The following is a 17,708-nucleotide window of genomic DNA, read 5'->3' on the forward strand; positions in this document are numbered from 1 at the left end:
TGGAATGCACGTTGCAAAAGAACTGTGGAAGCTCGCCATGAGCACGCACTCAGCAGTCACGCACACGGCTATGGCCGCCAGTGAATACTCCCTATTTCACCGTTGTATATTGTCGTCTGCGACGCCGTGAGACGCGGACACAAAAGCGGCGCGTCGGCGTCTGTTTTCGCCTCCTGCGCTGAAGCTTTGCAGAGCCGTATAAAGAGAGAGTTTGGTCAATTGGGAGGAAAGGGCAGAGCCAGGGCCTGCACCAGACGCAGAAACAGGGCTTGACATGCTCTCTTGGTTAACGAGAAGCTGAAAATAATCCCCTAGCTGTGGTTGCGAGAAACCGTTTTAATAAGCGGGTAAGAGTTCAATGTAGTAACTCTTCATGGTTGAAAATGTGGTGCACGTGATGTTTCGAATATGATCATGCAAAAATATGTAAGAACCGAATGTGCCGATCGAACTCTGTTTTGTTCGGACGGCAGATTCCCAGCCCTCGGCACTTGGTGTACGGATCACGTCGATCGTTCTACCAGATTTTTATTTTGCCTGACCGTTATCGAAAAATCACGTGCACCATATTTTAAGTCACCGTGAGTTACTCCGACGCACTTATTAATTGTGTTTCTCGCGACCACCGCCAGAGTATTATTCGCGGCTTCTGGCTGGCCACATTCGAAATTGTGAAGACGCCCTGGAACACGCCCAACACGCTTTCGACTAATGGCGCATCCTTTATTTGCTTCCTATACTTCCCAATGTATGGCCAAACTGTCTCTCTATATACGGCTCTGAAGCTTTGAACAAACTGTGGCGCCCTCATTTTGGGTAGTACAAGCTCACCTGATTGGGCCTCGTGCTACTTATGGTACCCTCGCTGAGCTTTTTTCTTTCCCTGTAGTGCTGAAGAAGGGGAACAAAAATGCATGCCACCACCGCTAGGGTACGCGTCTCTTTACTTTGAATGGTGACGTCAAAAGCTTCCCGATGTTATTGTTTTTTCTTCTTTTTACTTTAAAACCCGCGAAATGGCGTCTCTTGACTCATTCTCTTAGTGTCTTAGCTTTGACCTGTGCTTCGATGGAGTTCAAGTTTTTTTTTGTTGCTTTGTATTTTCCTCGTGATCTCGCGTTCCGCACCAGAGCAGGCACGCTTCTACATATCTGGCAGTTTGAGACGCCCAAGTTTGTACAACCCAAAAGCACCTGCGACGTGTTCTGGGTTTCTTCTCTTGGTCTCTGTTATTAAGTGCTGTTTATTTTAATCATGTACACTGGTAGCCCCGACTTTGGTAAGGGCTGTTCAAGAAAGCTATTCAGATGGGCTATCATACCACATCAATAGCCCTCACGTACTGCCAGAAATTTTGCGCGTTGATAGCGCAAAAAGCAAGGTAAAGGGAACATCTGCGCTTCGCATGAAGCGTGGAATCCAATTGAAGGAATTGCTTAGCTCGCGACACAAGAAGCACGGATGTCCTGGTTTCTCGCCGCCGCCACGCAGTCAAACTCGCTCAGACGCAGCTGTGCGTAGGGGTCTTTAGTGGCTCTCGTCGTTGCCACAAAGACACGGGAATCCCCAAGTAGTCGCTAAACGATAGACGGATCTTTGTTCCGCTGTTCAAGTTAGTGGTGGTTTTGTTACAATTTTCTTGCGACCTTGTTCGAAGCCTCCATAGCGCATGCGCTTACGCTTTGGCCTGGAGTTTTGGTACCGTAAGAAATACACGGCTGCGGCATCTTTCGCGGCTTCATTCAACCAATGCGGTCTCAACTTCAAGCTAAAGCAAGGAAGTCTGCAAATTGATTAATCGCATTAGTGTTGGCAAGCCCGAAATTAGGGAACACCTGACGACCGGAGCGTCAAAGGCTGTGAAAGGAGGCTTCGTGTTTTTTTGAAAGTCTCGAAGCACGTCGGCCCACTCTTTGTATTAAACATCCATACTTATGCTACAGTCACCGACACTTTAAGAAACTCTTCTTGCTTCGTGATACGTGATACGTAATCTGATTGGCTCCGTGGCGTTCAGAAGGTACTCGGGACATGTTTCTTAAACTGTCACGGCATTTAGTAAACTGTCACTGACTGTAGCACTATTCCGTGTGCGTAAATTCGGAATGCATAGTGTATTGTGCATTAACATTTATTTCGAGGCAGTAACATGGTTTTACTATGTTTTGGTTTTTATCAAGGTTCATTCGTAAAAAAAAAAAAAAAATTGTAGAGCCCTTCTACTTCACGTGAAGATAGAGGGCCATCGAAGATGTTATTTTTAGGACGTCTAGGACGATGCCTAGAGGACGACGTCTAGAAAGACCTCAAGGACGACTTCTATGATGACCTCGAGAAGACGCCTAGAGGACGACGCATAGGACGACCTCTCGAACGTCTACAAGAACGACTTCTAGGACGACCTCGAGAACGATGGCTAGAGATGATAACAAGGGATCAGGACCTCACTATCTAATAATGCCAACGAAGGCTGACCACGCTGGTTGCCCCCTTTTTTATTTTTATTTATTCATACTTCCCACGACCAATGGGGAGTTTTCTGTTAACATCCGCGGACTCATTTTTCCCCGGATCCTAGCGCATAACAGCTTTGCTGTAAAAACTAGCGCGACGCCGATGGCTTCGTAAGTACTAAACATATTACCATTGCAATTTATGGCAGCGGCGTTTGACGTTGTTATATATCTCACTACTTCAAATGCGTGTACACGATATCTCCGGAGATCCGTTTTACAACTATTTACCCGTCTAACGTTTATAACATTTTTGTCGGTGGCGCTCCTGTCTCTTTTACTGCTTGTTTTATCGTCAACAAAAGGAAGCGTCAGCTTCGAGAATTATTTTTCTTCTTCCGATATTTACTTTGTGCGGGTGCGTTGTTTGCAACCGGATGGCGTAGATCTGACAGGTTTAGGATGACGCTCACTCAGAGCGTTTCCGGAGTTTATGGCGCTCGACTTCGACACGGCATCACGGTATTTTCAATCAAGTAAACTTTGTTTTAAAGGCTCACTTCATTTTCGTCAGGACGCGGTTTTAGTACAGTATTTATTACCCTTGGGGGTGCTTTAACACAAGTGTTCTTGATACCCACAAGAAACAAAAATCTGCCTGTATGGTCCACGCCATGGCGTCGCCAGAGATGATATAATACGGACGCGTTCATGCCAGTGTCTCACTGGCATCTGTCTCGCGTCCGAGTGCAAACATGAGAAGTCTGAATGAAGTTACTTGACACAATGGCAGTGGTGCTAGTTACGTTAAGCGTGGAATTCTATTACCTCGAATAATTTGCAGTGGTCATATGAAGGAAAGCGTTCACGCTTTCGCCTATGTATCTCAGGAAACGAAAATCTTCGGTTTTAAAACACGAAAGAATGCCGACGGGTGGTTTCGGCCAAGCACTAATATGTGGAGAGCGGAGAACGAGCATTCTCTACCATTTTCTTTCAGATCTGGAACCTCTGCCTTTCAGGCCTCTAACTGAACACTCATTTTGTTTTAATGAGAAATCTTTGAAAAAAAAATATTTGCAAGAAGCCGATAAAAAAAAATTACCGGTGTAAATAATAAAATAATCTGAGAAGTAATTAATGGGAGGTAATTTATAAAGAAATATATAAATATTGTCGCAAATGACAAGTCTGTTGCTCGATTGCACCACCCGAACTCGATAATTTAGAAATATCAATTGTGTTGTGTGTATGCTTATACATACGAAAGTTAGTCTGCCTCAACGGGCGACTTGTCTGTAGATGAGAAATTTAGCCAGTCCAGAAGAACCGCTAGCCTGGGGTCTTTGACGCGAATCATGCAGTAGGGATACACGACCGCACGCCGGTACGATGCTCACCCAGATCGAAACGGGCAGGGATGAGGATTGAGCCCAGGATCCCTGGGTTCTGCCGCGCGAGCTTTCGCTGCCCGTGTTCCGAACTGGTGTGCGCTAGCCCACTCGGCCACCGATCCCCCTATAGAAATGGGATAGTATAGCTAGGGAGTATTTTCAACACCGCAGTGCCGTTTGAATCAGTATTCGCCGGTGATTTTGAAGAACCAGTTATTCTTAATCGTATGTTTAACCCGGAATAAGGAAGGCATTCGGTCGCACTCTTCCCCCAAACAAAGGGACGAAATGGTGGAAAGGAAGACCGACGTCGTGCCACTCACCTCCGGACCTACATCAGACAGGCTGACGCTGGACACGAATTCCCGGAGGAAGTTGTCCAATTCTCGACCTTCGATGAATCCGTTTCCTGAAACGAGAGACGGAGGTCCAGCGTGTTATCTTCGTGCCTGTTTTTTCCTCTCTCTCTCTCGAAAGCAATCCGAACAATCTCGCTTCTAATCAATCTCGAGCACTGTAACAGGGTGGCTGCGCTCCGCTGTGAATGACACTTCTTCAATAAGATTGCAGCGAAGCAGCACTGTTACTACGGCAGCTGCTGTCTGATCAGCGCCTATTTTTTATGTTAGACACTTTTTTTTTCGCACATTTTATTAGTTTTTTTGGTACCAGTCCCCCTACCCTCGCCCTTGTATCACCACTAACAAAAAAAATAAAAAAAAATAAAGAAGAAACATGTGCACATAAAACAAAGTAATCTAGTCTGTCGAGCGTGTTGGTTGAGTTGAGGAACACCGAAAGAGGGACGAGGGACGACGTATACACCTTTGAAAGAAAGTGTACATCGTTCCCTCGTTCCACCTCTGTCTCATTCTTTCGGTGTTCCTCAACAAAATACACCCCAAAAAAATCGTGTAATGTCGTGGAAAAGTTTCTTTTTTTCTTTGTTGTTGTGGTTAATTTCCCCCATGCATGCCCAGATTTCACCGACGTTGCCGTCGGAGGCACGGCAGGACGCATGAGCTGTTTACACGCGATGGCCTTCTCGGCGACGGGCTTTTGCGGATTCCGGGCGCCAAGAAAATCCATTTTTAATCTTGGAGCCCGCACGCCTACCTTCCTGCTTTTGCTGCTGCTACCGCGGATGTTGCGCGGGGTTCGATGCGAACGTCACGGGGATTTTTGACGTCCCACCCCGCGACAAATGCTTCCTTGGGGTTTGCTTTTTTTTTTTTTTTTGTTTCTGTCTTTATACGCTATTTTTTGTTTTTGTCGGGTTCGTCGGGAGGGACAGCAGAAAGGGGCGGGTTCTCAGTTTAGTTCCTGAGCGATGACAAAGTAGCCGAGATAGCTTGTTCCTAAGAAAGCAGCTTCCGTTGTTGCGTGCATGTAACCCCGGTCGTTTATCTTACTAAAAATCATCGTGGGACGAAGGGTGTTTGGTTGAATAAATAGCGGACCGACTGAGACTAATCAAAACTCCAAGCGTGAGAAGTAAATGCACGGTATTGTCATAAGAGCACGGCGTTTTTACCTGTTTTGACACGCGTACGACTCGTGGATTCAGAGCGTTCTTTCACCAACAGTATAAAACGACAGCCGCGCGTTCCAGAAAGTGCCTAAGGCAGTCACGCGTATTTTGTTTCAAGCCAATTAGGATTTTGGATATTGATGTCATCACTAGTTGCCACTTTTTCGTAGTGTTTACTGGTAGGCGCTGTGGTAAGTTAAGATAGAGTGCCTCTTTGTTTGTCGGTCTCAGAGTGACGATGTCCTTTTTTCGAACCGAGTGACGCAAACATATACATAAAATTTGGACAGTAAAATACATTACCACTGCGATCAGAACTACGCGTTTGCTCCGAGAGACGCAAAAGTAGGTAGATTCTAGAATGAAGAAAAACAATTGGGGAAAAAAAATGGTTTTGTTGTCATCTCCTAAAAAAAACCGCATATGTATACGAATGCGTCTGATAGAACCGTTTAAAATTTTTCGTTTTCGTTTGCCAGCGCTGTTTTTACGAAACATAACGTCTACACTCTAAAAATGTCTGTAAGTCTACTTTCACGCACAACACTCGGAGAGCCAATCAGCGCAACTTACGGAGGCAGCTATGCAAATGACGATGCGGAAACATATGCTTAGACCAAAAAACGCAGTCTGAGTTGTGACATTATGCAATGCAAAACGTCACGCTTGCATTGCTTAATGTCACAACTCAGACTGCGTTTTTTGGTCTGAACATATGTTTCGGCATCGTCATTCGCTGATCTGCCTCCGTAAGTTGCGGTGATTGGCTCTCCGAGTGTTGTGCGAGAAAGTAGGCGCACATATGTTTTTAGAGTGTATAAGAACACAACGATAAACAACATCGCGTCAATGGCGATTGATTACGAAACTCGTAAATACACTTTTTTCTTCAATATATATATATATATATATATATAAGTCAAAGATGCGTACTGTCGGAGTTACTAATTCGAAGTTTATTACGACGTTTCGAGCGGGGACCGCTCTCCACTGATGAAGAGCGGTCCCCGCTCGAAACGTCGTAATAAACTTCGAATTAGTAACTCCGACAGTACGCATCTTTGATTTATTAACTTTTCCCGGTCCCTTGTTTTTATATTTACCTTACTTTACCTATATATATATATATATATATATATATATATATATATATATGTAAAATAACATATGCGTGTTTTTTTTCGCGTCGTTAGTGCCCGACTGCCACTAATTGAGGGACGAGTACATTTCTTTCGACATTCGCCGCAGCGGCCCATTGCGTCCCGCAGTGAGTTGCCTCATCGACCCCGGGGAGACACTGCCACTTCTTCACTCAATGACAGCGGCGCACCTTTTGTGCGCTCACGTAGTCCTCCAGCCAATGGACAGCTGGGCTGGTTTGGCTTGTCCTCAGTCTCTTCGCGCTGATCCGTTGTCCGCACCCCGAGTAAGGGCGTTATAAAATATATGCGCGCAGTGGGCCTAAGCTCCTTTCTTTTTTTACGCAAGCACGAAAAGAAGAGCAGGGCTGCCTATAAAAAAAGTTGAGTGCCTATATTTTCACCGCAATTATTTTCACGCAATTTAGTTTAACACCACACTCTGAGAAATACCTGCGCGTCTACTTACCCGCAAAACGCTCGAAGTTCCAATCTCTGCGATCTACGAAATCAGCTCAGCGAATGATGAGGCGGAACATCTGTTTAGACCTCAAATTTAAGTCTGCGATGTGGCATTACGCAATGCAAAGCGTCATGTTTGCGTTGCGTAATGCCAAAGCTCAGACTTAATTTTGAGGTCGAAACGGATGTTCCGCCTCATCATTCGCTCAGCTGATTTCCTTGATCGCAGAGGGTGTCTCTTTGAGTGTTTTGCGGGTAGGTACACTCTAAAAATAAAGCCCGTGCGTCTACTTTCCCGCACAACACTCGGAGAGCCAATCAGCGCAACTTACGGAGGCAGCTCAGCGAATGACAATGCCGAAACATATGTTTAAACCAAAAAACGCAGTCTGAGTTGTGACATTAAGCAATGCAAAACGTCACGCTTGCATTGCTTAATATCTCAGATCAGACTTCATTTTTTGGTTTAAACATGTGTTTCGGCATCGTCATTCGCTGAGCTAACTCCGTCCGTTGCGGTGATTGGCTGTCTGAGTGTTTTGCGGGAAAGTACACGCACGAGTCTTTTTTAGAGTGTAAAGTGTATGGTATAGACATTGCCAGCTTAAGAATCGCATGGTGTGACTTATTATATTCACACTTCTTGCTTCGTCATTCGTTTTTCGGTGTCAAAGTGTCGAATCGAGAAAAAAAATACTGAAAAACGAAAAACAACAACAGCAGCAACGATACTTTTGGGTGGAACGAAAACGTAATCGAAACGTTAATTAATATTTTGTTCAGGGACGAAACAGACAAAAAACAAAATCATCAGCTTTCGGTTTAAGGGGAAAGTTTAGGTATTTCAGTATTTGTTCCGTGCAGCGAGGTAGGAGACGGCCGTCAGTTTGCCCCCCATCACAGAAGGGCAGTCATTTGACGAGTGAGCTATGCCCCGTGGACATAACATGCTTGCTCAAAATACTGAATAAGGAGCTACGCCTTCCGAGAACCACGAATGCATATATCATTTTGGGAAAAACAAAAGGAGCGCAAAACCGAAACTGCACAGTTTAGCTCAAGTACCTCTTGGTGTATACAAGCCACACAGGTCAGCGTGAGGCAAGCATTCTCGGCGCTGAAGTTGATTGTATCGGAACAGAGGTCTTCAATTTCACCGAGTATACTCTGATGACGTGCTGCTTCTAAGATCATTCAGTTCATTGACGCGTTCTTTCTCGCGGTGTATTTTACCCAAATTCATAAATTATCTATCGTTGCAATAAGTGCGCACTTGTTAGGGCTTTCGATGTTTTCTTTGCGGAGCAGAGCCGGTACGGAACTTTTTTTCTATGGAACGAACCTGAAACCATAGAAATATTGCGTTCCGACACCCTGTTGGACGTTATTATCGGCTAATTAATCGATTTGTTGTGTAGGGAGCGATAATAAGATGCTTGGGATTCGTACCACGCCCTGTGTTTCTGAGAGTGTTTTAAATAATGGTATTCAGCTAATCGAATTTCATTGTTTTAGGCAATGAAATTTGAGCATGACGTTTCATCGTGTTCACTGCCACAGCGCATAATGCTTTTTTTTTTTTTTAACGCAATATCGTTAAGGAGTTTGTGCCACAGAAAAGCCGGCGTTGGTGTCGTGACGAAAAATTCTGATTGGTCGACAGGGTCATGAGGCCACAGCCACATGACCTCGCGCGGGAATTTCAAACAAACCACAACGCTCACGTGAAACGTGAAGTCACGCGTCGAATGAAAATGATTAAGACATGACATGGTAATGCGAATTACTTTGTCGAACTTTGTCGAATCTTTGTGGAAGTTCGACAGTTCGCTGAACCTCTCGAACCTCAGGTTGGACAGAAGATCGCGACGTCCGTAATAAATATGATGTCCCAATCTTCAATGAAAAATTTCGCGCCCCATTCTGGCAGGCTTCAACTTCGACGCTACAGAAATAAAGAATGTAAGTGAGGTGTAATAGACAATGTTTTGCTTTCTAAAACAAGAATGTCGAGCCTGAACAAAATTAATAGTTAGTTGTTTAGACAGTGGCAGTCTAGAGATGTGGCGACATTGGTTTACGCTGTAAATAAGAAATTTAGCCGGGGCAGTGCGATCGCTAGCCTGGGTTCTTTAACGCGCACCACGCAGTAGTGATACACGACCGCACGGCGGCATGATGCTCTCCCAGATCGAAACGGGCAGGGGTGGAGATTTAACCTAGGATTTCTTGGTTCTGAAGCGCGAGCAAGCTCGATCATATTGCCGTCGCTCCGAGTCACGCCAATGTGAGACGGAGCAAAAGATGAAGCAAAAATCCAAATGGTTTTATGAAGGTTTTTTTTTACTTGCTGCGGGAAGTTAGTCTGGCTTGAAATGGCGTCCGGCGTCTCCGCTGTAGATGGGCAATTTTGCCGGCGCAATACGAGGGCAGCGGTGGAAATTTCATCATACGCAGCGTGAGGCAACGGGTGAAGCCAAGGGTGGAGCAAAGAAGTCAAGAACGAGGAAGTAGGAAGAAAAATAAAGAAATTGTAACTGCCTCGTTGATGTGTTTTTGTAATATCTTGTAAATTAATAAAAAATGTGAATGTTACCGAACCGTGAAATGAGAGGAGTGAAGGTCGTTCTGCTTGAAGCGACGTAATGGCTCTTCGAAAATAGCGATATCGAATAAGAAAAATAATATAATGTGGAACTCATAGTATGCGTTGAGATGTATCGGATTAGGTAGGGTCGATACCAGCTATGGTGAGATGCAAGTTAAGAATGCACCAGAAGCTCCGCTTCCAGCCCGAGCTTAGTTTGTACTTTCGGTAACACTCCATGGGGTCCCTGAGCACGCCCAACCATGCAAAGTGCGCCAGAAGGGCAACAAGCGCGTGCTGAGGGCGGAGCTTCTGACGGAGGCTATGTTCTACCACACTCTTAGCATGCACGTGACTTTAGAAGGACAATGACTGCAAGTGGCGTCATCGTGAGTGGGTCCCCGAACCCTCTCCAAGTGTCACGCGGAAACTCGGCAAGAGTGGGCGGCAGAGCAGCGTAAGCGTCTCGCCTGGCGTCGCCGCGAACCGTCACAGGCGACCTGCAGATCCATCTTTTCAGGAAATCACCGGTTCGAGGTTTTTGGGTAGAGAATGCGCGTGCACACAACGAGCACTGGCACGAGATCTCACTTGAAAGCCTGCCATGGTCGCTCGTGAATCCATGGAACGCGAACGTGTCTTTTCATACCAGAACCTCCGGAACTGTGATTTCTAAGCGGGTGGATTGCACCGGTGTTTAGTGCTGCGCAATCTAGCGCAAACCTTACAAGCTAGGGGCGATTGTTTCGGTCGAAGAGAAGGCAGAAGATGGCGCGGAGCGCGAGCGCACGGCCGCCCGTCGAGCAGCGTCGTCGACCTCAGCGGGAGTCGCCGAAGCGGCGACCGCAGCGGCGTGGAAATGGCGCACATCGGCGGCCAGCCGCTGAATCAGGCGACGCTTCGGAGCACCTTCATGGCGGCCGACCAGGGGCACAACGGCGCCATCGACTACCGAGAGCTGCAGATGGCGCTGTCTGGAGGCACCTGGCGGCCATTCAACATGGAAACGGCCAAGATGCTGGTGGAACTCTTCGACCGCAACCACGACGGCACCATCAACTACGACGAGTTCGCCGAGCTGTACCGCTTCGTTACCGACTGGTCGGCTTCCTTCCGCGTCTTTGACAAGACCAACAACGGGAGCATCGAGGCGAGCGAGTTGCAAGGCGCGCTGCGGGAGTTCGGCTACAACGTGTCGGACCTCTTCACTGACCTCCTGCTTCGGCGCTACGACCGCGGTGGCAAGATCTACTTTGACGAGTTCATTCAAAGCTGCATGTTCATCAAGAGCTCGACGGACGCGTTTTGTCGCTACGACCGGCAGAAGACAGGCGAGGCGAACGTGCGTTTCGAGGAGTTCGTCCTCATGGTGATGCTGGTACTGGCGTAGGTCGTAACGTGGTGATTTGGAAATAGAGGGTGCTCTATTTCCGCGGGGTGGCAGATAGGACAAAATATTTTTTCTTTTTATATCGCGTTTTTGAAATCAGCTCCGAATGTGGTGATTTTTTTTTATTGCGTGAAAGAGATAGGCTGGCATTCTTACTGTGCCTAGCCATTTCAGGAGGGATTTTTGCTACGAACATTACCGAAAATGGCGCAATCGCCTTTAATGCTGTCGCTCTCCTTCCTAAAAAAAAGAAAATCTAATTTAGTTGTTTCGAGTTTTTCCTTCCTTCAGAACTGCCGCCTAGGCTGCTTTTTAGAATACCATGCTCAACTTGACATATAGATCTTTTAACCCCGCGTCTACTCTCAACGTATAAAGAAAAATAAAATAAAAGTAAGTAAAAAGAAAACCCCAAAAGCAATTTAACTTTAGTATATGGTATTTTCCAAATAGTAGTTTTATAACTTTAATTTTTGTTTGATGAAAAGGGGTAGTCTATACACTCTAAAGAAAAAGCCCGTGCGTCTACTTTCCCGCACAACACTCGGAGAGCCAATGACCGCAACTTACGGAGGCAGCTCAGCGAATGACGATGCCAAAACATATGTGTAGGCCAAAAAACGCAGTTTGAGTTGTGACACTAAGTAATGCAAAACGTCACGCTTGAATTGCTTCATGTCACAACTCAAACTGCGTTTTTTGGCCTACACATATGTTTCGCCATCGTCATTCGCTGAGCTGCCTCCGTAATTTGCGGTGACTGGCTCTCCGAGTGTCGTGCGGGCAAGTAGACGCACGGGCTTTGTTTGAGAGTGATAGCCCGTTGTCTGTTCACGTTGTAACACATTTCACGGGTTTGACAGAACAGGCCTTTACGTATACATGAGTAATGTACTTACGTTTTTAAAGGAGAAAATTTACGGGTCTCGGAAATTTCGCAGATATATGAGTTATACCGCTCTTTCTTTCACGTCGATGCTTTAAACGATCTGTAAATAACTAGACCATCATGGTCTAGCTATTTACGAATAATTTAAAGCAGTATAAAGCGCGTGTGTTCCCTGGACCTGCTTGCACCGAGTATTGACGATTCAATAGATTCGGTCATGCGGTTTAATTCTGACGTTTTGCGCTCAGGGGATTAATTAAAACTGATAAACGTTAGACCTCATAGATGAGCGATGGACATCAGTTGTCTAGCACTGAATTTTGGCTAGCGCTAGACAACTTCAAATGCATAGGGATTAGTGAATTTCATTGCTTTTCTTTATCAATTCGCAGCGTTAACGCGAATGACAAAAATATCATCCCCGTTTTCGCATCTGCTGCACAAATGGGAACTTTAGCGCCCGCCCGCACTTCCTTAGTTCTTCAAGTCGTCCTTAAAGTGACTGATTTAGTGATTTTCGACGACGCTCAGCAAGTTTCTAATTGGAAACATACGTTTATTTTCCCTATTTAAAAACTCATTAGTTAGTTTTAGGCAATTATTTTGCTAAATAGTGTTTGCGTGTGTTTTTGGTTTTGCAATCCCTGACGTCCGCCGTGGCTTAAAGTTTGTTCTCGAAAAGAGTTGCTTTTTTTTGTGAACATTCTGTTTTTAGGAATGTTTGAAAGTCTTCGCAGAAACACCCGTTATTGGCGACGAGGTGTTTCGGTGGCTTCCTTTTATGGTTCCTATATAGTGATGTCAAGACGGGTTATGGACTGCCAGCGACGATTTTGACGGTGTTTGTGTGTGTTATAAAAAAGCACGTTGGAAGCTTGGAATCGTCTTGTCCTTAAACCAAAACCATCAAAAAAGCTCCGCCATTGTGTTGGACTTGTGCGGGTGTTCACTTTTGGTTCTGAAAGCGCTTGACTTTGTTGTGAGCTTTTCGCTCAAACTGAAGCACGTTTAGAAAGCATTCGCTCAAGTGGTAATCTGGTACTACATTTACAAAGAATTATCCTATCCAGTAGAGCTTCAAACAGAAGGTGAGTATTGGCAACAAAAACAAAACATATATCTTTAAAATAATATTCATAATAGTAATAAAGGCATTTCTCGACAAATTCGAGGAAGATGTGTCTGTGTATTCGTATACGTATTTGTTAATTGCTGAACTGTTATGGGTAGATATGATATGAGATCACTTGCGAGGCAGAAATGCCTTCTTCCTCTGCCACCCTGCCGCCTTGACCCGCAGAATATAATAAATAAAAATAAATAAATACATATATTTTTTAAATAATAAACGAGAATAGCGGCGAACAAACGGAACGACTGTCAGGACTGCTGTTGATTCTAACGCGTTAAGATCGGCTACTAAAATCATTCAATTTGTTCCTCGCTTTTTCCACGGCACCGTGTCTCCACCGTGTACCGTGTTGATCAGAATTTAACATGGCATCGCGGTCACGCGAAAGCGTGCAAGTGGTGATGGAAACTGGTGTGCCAAAAACAGTCCAGCTGTAAAGACGAAGAAATAGTCAAAACTTATGTTATCTCTATTTTCTTTCTTAGGAACGCATTGACCTTTTAGCTTTGACGGGTGTTTTGGCGGTGCGTGTAATCATGCCCAAGAATTGGGCTGCCATATGCTCATAGTTCGTCTAAGGACCTTCCACAGAAATCTGCGTTACAGCTGCTGCATTCGAGACATTAAGGGAGAAGGAGAAACGTGGGAACATTTCATTTATTAGATTTGGCTTTTTAAGCTTTTTTTTTGTAACACCATCCTCCTGTCTAAATACCAGTGAAAAACCAACATCAACTTAAAGCGCTTAAAAAAAACTATATATATATATATATATATATATATATATATATATATATATATATTCCGTGCCGTTCTATAACTAATACAGCTAGAATTTCGTTGACCTACTGATATTCGATAATTTTTCAATGTTTACTCACGAAACGTGAGGAAACATTGAAAAAGTTTTCTGGAGTGTGATTTCTTCCCTTAAGTTTAGAGTCGCGTGAGGCGCCGGAAGGACTGAAATACGTAAAAGGCAAGAAGTATATCAGTGTTGAAAAAGCAGCTTTAAAAATATTCAATATTTTGTTCTGTTTGGTTTCAAAGAAGCTGCAGTGCTTACTCTTTCCCTCTCTCTCTCTCTCTTTAGCAGCCTACATCATTTTCGTTCCCCCGAAAATGAAGAGTACATAGCTTAAGCAACTCAGAATTTCGTGTCACCTTCTACAGATTTATAGTGGTTTTGTTAAACGTAGTTTCATAAAAAAAATAAACACACAAAGATAGCTATAGTCATTTAGCTGATAGTCTTTTTTTTAAATTTGTATTAAACTAAATTAATTAAAAAAATACACTATCGCTGTTTTTTTTTTTTTTTTTTTTTTTCATATGGAGCGCTCAGCTCTTAGTCGGACGCAGGATTCGCGAGGCTGGAGAGATTCAGTTTTATGAGGTTAGCGAAGTGCACCTGAATCAATAATCGCATAAACTGCTTTGTTTCGTGTTCCCCTCAGACGGAAACTTTGCGAGAATAACTGCCTGCGTTACCGATACCCTAATTTCATCCAACGTTTTACCGACGGGGCAATGGACGGAGCTCCATGGCCCTCAGGGCCTAGGTGCAATCGAATCTGTAGTTTGGTTTGGCGTGCAGCAGCTTGGGAATTTCCGGCACTGATTGACGACCCCTGCCGCCGTTCTCTCCGTCTGCCGTTACCGTTGCGAAAGTGCTCTTGCGCTTGGTGTAGGCGGGCGTGCTTGCGCGGGAACGCGACCACCTGGGACTCGCCCAACCAACAGCAGGAACTTCGAACTGGCTTCCGTGCGATACAGATCCTGAAATGGCCCCGGCGAGGCAAGAAAGAACGTGACACGCGGAGGAGGCACTTGTTTTCGAGTCCCCCATATGCTTCCCGCGGTGCTTCTTCCTGTGCACGCTTGCGCTTCCTTTGGGTGCACGGGTGTTACATTTGGAGTTCCGAGGACCACGGTGCGAAGGTGCCGCTTCGCCTGAGGTTTACCTATATGGGGACCCTGAAATATGTCTGCACTTCTGCTTGTGGCAGATTGACGACTGGCTCTTTTCCAGCGTCCATGGGGTTGAATGCTTACGCTGTAACACGAGATCGAACCAAGCTGCAGGGGCGGTGTCCTTTATCATCCGGGATAGTGCTTGTGTGACAGAGACGAACGCTCCTTGGTACGTTTCACCTTTGTGACGGCTCGGCCTATTGAATATCGCTGAGTCTGCTGCCTTCCAGAAACTCTTGCGCAACGGAGTTGGAACACAGCTCTTTCAATGCAAGCACGCGCCGGTGAAGGTAACGTGTTTTCGTAACGCGGAGTGTGACTCGTGGAGGCGTCTGCGTCACGCTTTAAGCGCGTTGGCCAAATACGTTTTAGGGCGAAGTTGTTATGTGCTAGGATCTGGAAAAAAAACGCGTCTATAGATGTTAACAAAAAACTCCCGTTTAAACGGCGCCCCTTTGTTCCAATTGGACGTGTCAAGTATAAATAAAAAAGTGGGGGGGCAACCGGCGTGAGTCAGCTTTCCATGGCATTATTAGATAGTGAGGTCGTGATCCTTTGTTATCATCTACGGCCACGGACTAACCTCAGCTAAGAGTGCGCTGTGACGAGGCTGAGGGCAGAATCGCGCCGATGTCACCTTAATTTCTTTCGCTTCCGCGATGCAGATAAAGAGACTTGGGCTCAATCAGAAAAAAAAAACTGTCCTCGAGGTGTTCCTCGAAAAATTGGGTTTAGAACTTGCCCATAAGTGACCATAAGGCAATAATCACTTTAGTCACTAATATTTAAATAAAGACAATTAAACAACAAAGTCGTGACCTTGTCTTCATTGCAATCACATGTAAATCATATAGATGTCGTATAGACGTCGTATAGTTGTCGTAACGTTGTCATAAAGATAACAGCTTCGCTGGTCCTCCATCTTCACGTGAAATGGATAGGCTTTTCAATTTCTTGTTTGGTTTGTTTTTGTTTGTTTTAGGGTTTGGGGATAAAGTCCGATCGTGAAAAAGGTCGCGGCTGACTCCTGCTTCTATGCGACTGGTGCTCGGGCAGCGGAGAAGCAAATATCGAGGGCAAAATTTCAGAGTGCGCGCAAAATCCACCCTGATGTACCTGTGTACGTGCGCTGCGTTTAGAGTGTATTCTATGTGGGAAGCCGTATATCACAGTAGACTGAGCTCGTCTTTCAAAGGAGTGGCGTCGTCGGATCACGACTTTGCTCGGCGGTTTTTCTGAAGCATTTGTACTCGAAGCCGGCACCTCGCCGACTTTTGCGACGAAGTACGCCGGTTTGAGATATTGAGGATCGCTGACGTTCTGGTTCCGAAGTTTTTCATTAAGTTCTTTTAAAATTTCGAACACGCCTTTGACCCAGTGCCTCCTGCAGCTCCAGCAAAGTCGCCCTATAGAACGTGACAAAGGATTTTGGGGCTTTTATCGAGTTTGGTTTTGTCACCCGGGGATTAACGTTGGGGACGCGTACTTTATTTTGGCGTTTCTCTCTCCGCTTGAATTTTGTTGGACAGAGCTTTTATTTAAAACCGCCAAGAAAACACAAAATTAAAGTTTTAAAGATTTGAATTTTCTATGTTTCGGGCCTGAGGGAGCACATACTTTACAAATGATATAAGGTGAAGTTATTTTGCTAGTGCGGAATTTGAAGTCCTTTTCCTTGGCGAACGTTCCGCAGAACTTCAATGGCACATGCGTGCGCTTTAAGCTCCGTCCTTAGGAAACTCCAAAGGACATAAAGGAAGAGAACTGACGACACTCTAGACTTCATCTCTTCATAAATCCTACATTTGAAGTAAAAATACGAAAGCAAGCATTTAACGACGTACTTTTTAAAAATGTTTCCCTCTACATGTTGGAAAACATTCATTGGCCGCGGCACAAGTGTTTCTTTAGCAGTCTTAAATTGCTCCCCCTCCCCCCCCCCCCCCCCCCCAAAAAAAAAAAAAAAAAAAGAAGGCATGAGGCTGAAGTGCCTTTTTTTCTTATAGATATATAAGCTGTCGGTGAGTTCCAATCGTAATTCTTGCGCATTTAGGTGCGTACGCAGACACAATTCTCAAGAGATTCCCTCCGATACAGCAAAAAAATAAAAATAAAGACAGCGTTGTTAAAGGTTTTAACAAAGACGCGATTTGTAAATGGACATTTTTGCACACTTATTACTCAAATTAAATAGTAAAAGCGAAACTAAGTGCTTGCAATGTTCGCCTATGTTTTTTTGTTGTTTTTTTTGTTCTTTTTTTTTCTTTTACGGATAAAACTCGCTCTTGGTGAAGGAACGTTGCGTGCATATTGCGTGCTAGATTTTTACCCACTTCACCGCACCCCGTCATTTTGGAGGACCTGACAAACGACGTACCGTGATGATGAATTCAAATGAGAACAGGCGGGTGGGCCGAAAATACAAACACGGCACCACCAGAAAAAAAAAAAAAAGGAAGAAAATCAGTCCATTGCACGTCGAGAAAAATCAGTCCATTGCACGTTTCGGTATTCCGAGAGCTCTGACTTCGAGGCTTGTCCCAGTCGTCCCGTTTCGAGTGTTCATCCGCTTTCTGTTCCTGTCCACTCTTTCTGAGCCTTTCCCTCGATATTTGCGCCACGCTTGTCGGCGAGGCTCGTTACCGCCGGAGTGGACCTCTCAAAGACATGGGGCCCTGCCACTCCGCACGTGTCCTTTCTCTAGACGCACCATTTCGAGCGTTAATGAACGCCGCGCAAATAACGCGCGCGGCTGCG

General features: G+C 45.1%; 2 protein-coding genes across 2 annotated transcripts in view; one reads left to right on the top strand and one right to left on the bottom strand.

The window, feature by feature from the left end:
- The window catches only part of LOC8027192 (calbindin-32), a 204,137-nt gene that overhangs the window by 89,084 nt on the left and 97,345 nt on the right, over positions 1-17,708 (bottom strand). The window contains exon 2 of the mRNA XM_040504192.2: positions 4,171-4,256. Within this exon, the coding sequence (XP_040360126.1) occupies positions 4,171-4,256 (86 nt within the window). The remainder of the gene's footprint in view (positions 1-4,170; positions 4,257-17,708) is intronic.
- LOC115327344 (programmed cell death protein 6-like) lies at positions 10,426-10,956 on the top strand. Its single transcript, XM_040219440.1, has one exon. The coding sequence runs from the start codon at positions 10,426-10,428 to the stop codon at positions 10,954-10,956; it is 531 nt and encodes a 176-aa protein (XP_040075374.1).

The sequence above is a fragment of the Ixodes scapularis genome, unplaced genomic scaffold, assembly GCF_016920785.2.
Source record: "Ixodes scapularis isolate PalLabHiFi unplaced genomic scaffold, ASM1692078v2 PGA_scaffold9__187_contigs__length_104089568, whole genome shotgun sequence".
Taxonomy (NCBI): domain Eukaryota; kingdom Metazoa; phylum Arthropoda; class Arachnida; order Ixodida; family Ixodidae; genus Ixodes; species Ixodes scapularis.

Excerpts from the sequence above, each read along its gene's own strand:
- LOC115327344 (XM_040219440.1), top strand. The coding sequence starts at position 10,426 with ATGGCGCACATCGGCGGCCAGCCGCTGAATCAGGCGACGCTTCGGAGC.